Source organism: Apaloderma vittatum, unplaced genomic scaffold, assembly GCF_000703405.1.
Source record: "Apaloderma vittatum isolate BGI_N311 unplaced genomic scaffold, ASM70340v1 scaffold21012, whole genome shotgun sequence".
Lineage (NCBI taxonomy): Eukaryota > Metazoa > Chordata > Aves > Trogoniformes > Trogonidae > Apaloderma > Apaloderma vittatum.
In genome coordinates, this window is record NW_009705529.1 from 30,157 (window position 1) to 38,151 (window position 7,995).

Below are 7,995 nucleotides of genomic sequence, written 5' to 3' on the forward strand. Positions count from 1 at the left end.
AGCAGGGGCTGGAACCAGATGGTCTTCAAGGTCCCTTCCAACCTTGACCAGTCTAGGATTCTGTGACACCTTAGGCTCCTCTTAGCCTAACGTGCAACAGAGCATTTCGAGGCTGCAAATTAAACCTTTCGGGGCTACTTTACAAGTGTCGTCAAACTGACAGGAGGAGGAAGGCTGAGACTTTTGGGCAGGAGGTAAAACGGCATCTCCTGACAGCGCGGTGATTAAATCAGGTATGACAGTCGTCTTCTCCTGTTTGGTGCTCTGGTGCATCAGCACCACGGTTACTCTGGAGAGCCTTCCCTCCTTGTACTAACCTTTAGGAGAAAGAGGAGCCGTGCCTTGGAGCAGAAAGAGGTGAAGGTGTTGGGAATGTGGCACAGGGGATCGCTCTGAGGGGCGAGGGGGTTAGAGCCTGACCTGAAATACCAAAACCACTTCCCTGGAGCTGTCGCTTCCGTGACAGATGGGATAGTGAGGGCAGGGAAGGGATCTGACAGCCACGAGCTCTCCGGTTAGGCACTGCTCAGATTCCTCATGCGTACCCCCATGGTGTTAAACTCACCCTCTCCCTGCCTGCTTTTCTAAGGCCAGGTAGGATGGCTAACGAATCTTACCTGTCTGGTTGCTCTGCTCTTTAGCTGGAATGTTAGCCATGCTGCCAGGAACTCTGTACTGCGCTTAATTACAGCCTGCCACTCGTCCTTCATCCTCACTGCAGCTCAGCCCAAGCCCAGTCCGTCCCAGCCTGCCGAAGCAGCTTCACACATTGCTGGGCGCTGACATAACCTTACATGGTGAACAAACAACACCCCTGACTGAAAGAAAGCAGGCCCAGCCAGCCAAACGTGCTCACCGCACGGCTCCGGAGGGACCCAGCAGCCGGGAGGTGACTCACATGGGGATGGAGCATTCCACCAACACATTGCAGCATTTATCTCCTTAGAGATAATCCTCAAGCAGCCGTGCATTAAGGCGTAAATCCATCCCTTCTCGATTCACGCACTTAAGACACACTTGAGACGGGCGTCTGGTCGCCTTGGGCTCCTTCCGTAGGCAGGGAAGCAAAATCGGAGGTGAACCAAATTTCAGGCGGGCTGTGTCCCCCTCCAGACGTGCCTTCGAGACTGTTTTAGGGTGAAGACGCAGTGGTGGGATAGAGCTGAGCCTGGTGGCGTGAAATTAAGTCAGGCTTCCTCTTGTGGAGCAAGGAAACGGGGCGGGAAGCAGCTGAAAACCAACCACAGAGGCTGGAGGAAGAAAGCTGTTGGCTGTCTAGTCTTCAGGGGTCAAGATTTGACTGCCGCCATCCCTGGGTCTCAGAAATGAATTTTCTAAGGGCTCTATGCCCCCCATATTCCCGCAGTATCTCCCCAGTGCCACGCCAGAGTAGGTCAGCGCAGGCAAAAATTCCCTGCCCGCCCATTCCGATGGGTCTGCGCTTGTGCAAATCACGCGCGTCAGGAGCCGAAGCAAACAGTCGTGCAGATGTGCACACAACTGTTTCTCCTAACTATCTGTATTTCAAAAGGTATTTAAGACAAGGCAGTATTTAATACAAGTAGTTCAATTTCACACTAATATGTCAGATTCAGGGAGGAAGTTCCCAATTGGTTTCATTCTGGTTGATATTGTTAAAGTCAGTGATTCTTACTCTCTTTATCCCTGCCAAGATCTAGTTAGAATTATTCTGAAGAAAGGAATGTATAGAGTGCTTAGGAGCGTGTTACTGGAGTAATAGCTTGAGAACTAATTTTTAAAAACACGGTTGTCCTGATGTTTGGGTATTTGATTTTTAACTTGACTTCCTAAAGCAGCAGGGTTTGAGATCCTGTGCCAGCCTCCAACCCTCTTGCCTTTCCCCTCTCCGTTCTTCTCTGCTTTGGGAATTGCTGCTCCATGGCAACCTCAGCTGAGAAGGAGGTGCGAGTGTCCCGGCTAGTTTAATCTCGTGCATGGTTTTGGGAAACAGTCCCCGGATGAGAAAACGGATGAACTAGGGCCTTACAGAGGGCCTTGGATTTCCTGTCTTAAATGCCCTATTCGGCAGCACCTGCCTGGGTGGTCGCTGCGTTCGTGGTGGGTTTCATCAGGAGTTGCCGCAGCTTGGGTGAGAATATACGCGGTTCAATTCGCCAGTTATTAGCTTTTTCCTCCCCCCTCTAAAAATAAAATTCCCTTGGGAAAAGAAACCTCTGGAGGAACTGGAAGCCTCCAAAATTTGCATGGTTTCGGCAGACCGTTTGCTTCGGAAAAAAAACAAAAACCCCTAACTGGGCTGAGGCAGCCGTTGTGGAAGGTGGCGTGGCTTAGGAGGGGGTTGGATTGCTGCCCGGAGAAGGCTCGGCAGGAGCAGCAGTTCTTTGCCCGTGAATCACTACCCGCTGGGAGCAGCGCAGGGGATTGTCACCCTCACAGAAATCCACCTGCGCCGGCTGTGGGTGTTACCAGCACCCAATGACAGGGTGGGTTTTGCCTGTTCGCTGCTTAGCTCGCCCCTGGCGGGGCTCATGCCTCGCAGCTCGCGGGTGGGAGAAAGCGGCCGGCTCCGCAAATGAAGGAGAAGTGCTTTGAGGAGCAGCGTCATTTCTGAACGGTCTTTTCCCCCGGCTGCGCAGTCCCACAAAGCGGGAACTCTTCTCAAGGCCTGTAATCGGGTCCATCGTAAGCTGGAATCCCTTTGTGGGTTCTCGGCTGCCTAATCCCACGCGTGTGCACGTGCCGCGTCCTTATCTCTGTGCCTGGTGGGTGTGGGGTGGGTCCTAGTCCTCTAGTCAGGCTTTTTTTTTTCTAATTTTGAGGGACCTGGCATCCCTGTCACATCTTATCCCAATGTCCAACTAGGTAGTAACCATTGAAGAAAATCGAAAGGTCACTGGAAACACACGGACAGCCCATTTGTGCAAGCACCTTTCTCCTTAAGAAATCCTGCTGAAAAGTAAATGAAGTGCTAGCGTAGGGAATTAATGAGGCAGTTACTGAGTACGAATATGAGTACAAACTGTGAGAGCAGATATGGGTGACTGATCTGACATTTCTCCATCAGGCCTATCTGATTTTCCTGAGTTTTCCTACCTGGGTTTTTCCTGGCTATTGGGAAATAAACCAAGAAGTATCTTTTATCACTGCAGGTCCAAAGAGCACTTATTTCCTCGGAGAAGTGCAAGGAAGACCCAAGTGCTCCAGAGAGGGGCGACAGGCAGGGACTGCCCCTTTTAGGGCAGGGAGTGAATGGCACAACCCGTATCGTGGCTTTGATCCAAGCTCAGGGCTGCTGCCTGTCAGCATCAGTCTTGTAGCAAACCCAACATCCAAATAAAGAGCAGACAGACACCCGCCATAAGGAACGCAGCTGTTTCGGGGCACCTGGCTGTCAGTGCATCACTCCCTGAAGGATGCTGAGTGTTAATGATTTCAGCATAAGGTCAGGAACCAATCTCCTCGTTCCTAGTCCCGCTCTGTGAGCTGGAGCACGGCGTTTAGCTGCTGTGTCTCTGTTAATCTGCCTGCGAAGCGGAGGTGTGGGTCTCTCCCCTAATTTGCAGACGCGTCGAGAAGCTGGTTTAATCAAAGTCTGCAAAGAGCTTTGAGGACCTTGGGCTAAACTCTCTGGGGAGGGCACCGTTATTATTTATGCATTGCTTCATACATCAGCAACAGGTTTGGGCTATTACCTCAGGGATATCTACCGGTGTCAGCGGCGGGGTAACCCCTTTGCGTCAGTTTGACAGTGCCCCTACACGGCTCTTTGCTACAGATCAGCGTGGAAGACTCCAGAGACCTTGTGTAGGCAGATGGGCGTAACTGTAAGGGAAAGCATCTAATTGTGGATTCATCTGCGGTATGCAAATGGCACCGATAATACGAAAAGCATTGTCTTCTTGAATGAGCCATGGCACATCTCGAATGCTCTTATCTGAAGATCTCAAAGCTCTTGGCAAAAGCAGTGATAAGCGCGGCGGCAGCTGGTCCTCCCTTCAACTTTCAGCTGCCTCAGTATTTTCTGTCAAGAGGTTTTCCTGGGTAAAAAGGCTTTTTGCTCAAAGCAGAACTTTGCATTGAGTGTTGCGGGGTTCAGAAGGGGGGAAAGGATGTTTGCCAACACTAAACAGCCTAGGTCTGTAAAACAGCTTGGAGAGAGAGTTCTGATCTCTAGCAATAGCGTGGAGAATAAGTATTTCTCTGTTGCAGTGGCTGTCATTCCTGAGAATACCGTTCCCCAGAGCTGTTCTCTAGCTTGAGGCATTTCTGAGATGCCCTGCTCTCTTTGGGATTTCTCTTTTTATGGGTTTTCCTTTCACCTCTAGTCAATCAGGAAGAGGCAAGGACGCTAGCTTCGCAAACGCGCGGTTCTGTGCTCGCCAAGCTAGGAGGAACAGGCTGCCTGTGTGAAATCAATCCCACGCTCTTCTGGGTGCCCACAGCCGAACCGATCCCTTTGAAACACATCCCCCCTCGCAGCACCCAGCTCGGATAAGACACCTACTTGCTTCGGAAGTTATCCATGTTGCTCAGGACCCTCGTCAGCTCCGACTCGAGATTTTCCTGCTCAAAGTTGAGCGCCTTCATCTCTTGATTCATTTTGCTCATGTACTGGTCATAGATGGCCTTGATGTCCGACTCGGAGTGGGAATTGTCTTGGTCCTTCAGGAAGTTCCACCTCGTCGTCAGGATCTTGTTCTGTTGCTCCAAGGACTGGACCTACGGAAGAGGTTTTGGAGGTGTTAGTGACACCGACAGCCAAACCCGGAGCTGTCTGCTCCTGGCAGGGCAGGAGGCACTGACCTGGAGACCTTCAGAGTAGTGAGAACCTGCTGGAATCAGCAGAGATTTCCAGGTAAGAGTGTGAAACCCCCTGAGTTAAAGGCATTTTCAGAGGTTTTACATATTAGCTACTAATTAATTTCTCCATAGAACAGGTTCACATCTGGGCATCTTTTATTAAGTCACTGAAAAATAAGGACTGTGCAAGGCCAGTGCCCTTTGCCCTTGAACGTATTGAAGGAAAGGCTGAAAACCAACCACGGAGTCACACGCAGACGTCCAGCGTGAATGAAAGTCAGATTTACTACCTTGGAGTGGCGTGAACAAAGCTAACTCCTCTCCAATCTGCAGGATTACACTACGGTGAAGCTTTGAGGAATGAATCAGAGCCCTGGTTTATATTGCGAAGCAACAGAGACAAGGCCTATGAGAACTGTAGAGAATAAGGAAAATAATTACAGACTCCACGTGAGGCCTGGGTGTGCATGTGCCTGTCTGCCTGGCAGAGGATACGCTGCATTTTTCATGAATCTCGCGCTCTTCTTCCCCAATATTCACAATCCGCACAGTAGCGCTCGGTGCTTTAACAGTTTTTGTCTTCAAAGCTCTTGGCTGACTTCAATTAATTATCTAATTGCTACCTTTCTGCCCGCTCTGTGAACAAAACCAAACTCCTTCGCTCACGTTTTGGCTGGGGAGTTGTGAGCCGCCTCCAGCAGTGTCCTCCCCTGTCAGGGAGCTGGTCGAGCGCTGAGGCTGTGCGGTGGGGTGCGGATGCTCTCAGCTTTGACCTTCCCCTTTGACTTTTAACTTTCTGTGGCCCAAAGCTCATCGTAGAGACAGAGTTCCCACCTGCTGACCAGTGCAAGTGGCGAGAGAGCATCTCTCCCCAAAACGCTTCTGGTCTGGACAGAGAAGAGAGGAGCAGGGGGCAGCCAGGCAAAGGAAAAGCACTCCGACGCTCAGTTTTCAGCAGAGGGGATGTGAGTTGGAATCTTCCAGGTCTCGCTGTTAGAGATCTCTTCCTTTCTTGCTGGGAGGTGATTGTGAGTGGTCAGCACGGTTTGACGAAGTAGAAACTGTGTTTAACCAACCTGATAGCGTTCTACCAGGAAATGACTGCCTCGGGGTGGGAGGGGAGAGCTGTGGGTGTTCAGCCCAGATGTGTTCGATGGACAGTAGGAAAAATTTGTTCACAGCAAGAGCCATCAGCCCTTGGCGAGGGGGTGCAGTGCCCATCCCTGGGGGTGTTTCAAGGTCGTTGAGATGTGGGGTTGGGGGAGATGGTTTGGGGGGAGCTTTGCAGAGTAGGGCTCGTGGCTGGACTCGATGATCCCAAGAGGCTTTTCCAACCCAAGTGATTCGATGATTCTACGACTGATTCTGTGATTCTGTGTCTTGACACACGGCTGTAGGCATCCCATCAGCAGTCCGGTCTGCTGGCTGGTCCCGGCACAAAACCGGCGAGGCTGAGAACCCAGAGGAGGATGCTGCAGCGGAGCCAGAAAGGGCCATTGCAAGTGGCCCAAGTAAGTGGCCTCTGGGGCTACCAGCAGCCAGTTGGACCACTTGTTCTCTGCATCTCAGGGGCTGTGACAGAGCATCCTTCATCGGAGCTGGGGTCAACCTGTGGGGTGGGCTGTCAGGAACAGCCTCTTGTTTTAAGGCAGCTTCCTTGTTCGCTGCTGGGATGGTAAATGACTGAACATGGTGGCTGTTGTTCCAAGTCTGTCTCTGACCCTCAGAAGTCTCAGTTCCTCACCTTGCTCCTAATCCTTAGCTGCTCTTTTTCTCCCTCCCCCAAACTCTTCAGTTTTCTCTTGTTCCCAAGCCGTAGCCATCCACCAGACTGACGACATCTTGGCTTCTTGTACAGCGTCCCTCTAAGCAGACATTCTTCCTTGCAAAGTCTTCTAACACAAGCTTTGCAACATAAGAATCACCCAGATCTGGCCTCATTTCCTGGAAAATCGTGCCTGAACACAAGAAGAGTTGACCCAGGCTTGGTCCTCGGGGCCCTCTGCGCTGCTCAGGCTAAAGGTAGGGGCTCCATGACTTGGCTTTTCCCTGTCTTCCCTCTGGATGGAAAATAAATAGTAGCAGATCGGGAACAGCCTGCTAGGAAACCAGCAGCAGCAAACTCCTGAAGTTACTGTGGTCAATTATCTGAGGAATTAGCTGCTCGGGCTCGAGACCATTGGAATTCCTGATTAAAAAGACAACTTCTCCTTGACAAGGAAGTGTCATTTGCTTTCTTCTGGAATGAGGGCCCGAGGCAGATGGCTGAAGTTTGCCACTTGATGAACCATTGAAGCTGCAGCCTTCAAAGCTAAATGCAGGAGCTGCGAGCACTTAAAGCCAAAGCCACCCAGCCAAGGTGTGAGGTGTCTGTACCTTCTGTCCCTCAGGCTCTGTGATGCACATTCGCCAGCCGGCCACCAGGTTGGGTTTATCGCAGAACCTGGAGGCTCTTGCACTTCTTTCACCCCAGTTTGCACGGAACAGGCTGGTGCGTGTGGTCTGGCTCACGTCCATCTCATCACTGCTTGGTCTCATCCCATCTTCCCTACCCCCCAACCTTTCTGCTGAGGTCTGGTTTCTGAGCAGGGCTAACATCCACACAAACCCCTCCCCTCTCCATCTGGAGAGTCAAAAGGACCGGTCCTGCAGCGCATCCATCACAACCCACCGGGGTGATTTCCAAAGCGGGGGTTCCCCAAGATCTGTGCTTGGAAAAGGACAGACGTGGAGGCTGCCGTGCTCCTCCAGCCGAGGTCAGCCCCCTCCGCCCCAGTACAGCCGCGCGCCTGTTTGTGCGTGTAGGCGTGGTTGGTTCACGCTGTTTGGGTTGCTTAGGTGCTGTGGGAGATGGTTCCCCCGCCCTTCGCGTTCCCAGCGTGATTTCAGGTCCTCTTAGAGGTAGAGTTAAAATGAAACAACAACAAAAAGAGAAGTATCCCAAGCCATAGCAGCTTGGCATTGAGCGCCTGCATTGTAGACTGCAGTGAAGCAATCCTCCTCGGAGATTACCATCTGTTTACAGAGCGCCAGGGCCTTGCAGGAACCTGCCTCGGCGAGATGAGCTGTTTTCCTTTGAGAAAACCTTCTGCCTTCTCATGGATCTTAAGAGATGAAAGCGACACTTTCTTGGCTAAGCACGCAACCCCTTGCCGTAAAAACCACAGGGCAGGCAGGTGGGTGGGGGGGGTCTCCCTTGCCCACCGCGTTGCC

General features: G+C 51.7%; 1 protein-coding gene across 1 annotated transcript in view; it reads right to left on the reverse strand.

The window, feature by feature from the left end:
* The window catches only part of KRT80 (keratin 80), a 15,403-nt gene that overhangs the window by 6,664 nt on the left and 744 nt on the right, over positions 1-7,995 (reverse strand). The window contains 1 exon segment of the mRNA XM_009865466.1: positions 4,487-4,701. Coding sequence (XP_009863768.1) covers positions 4,487-4,701 — 215 coding nt within the window.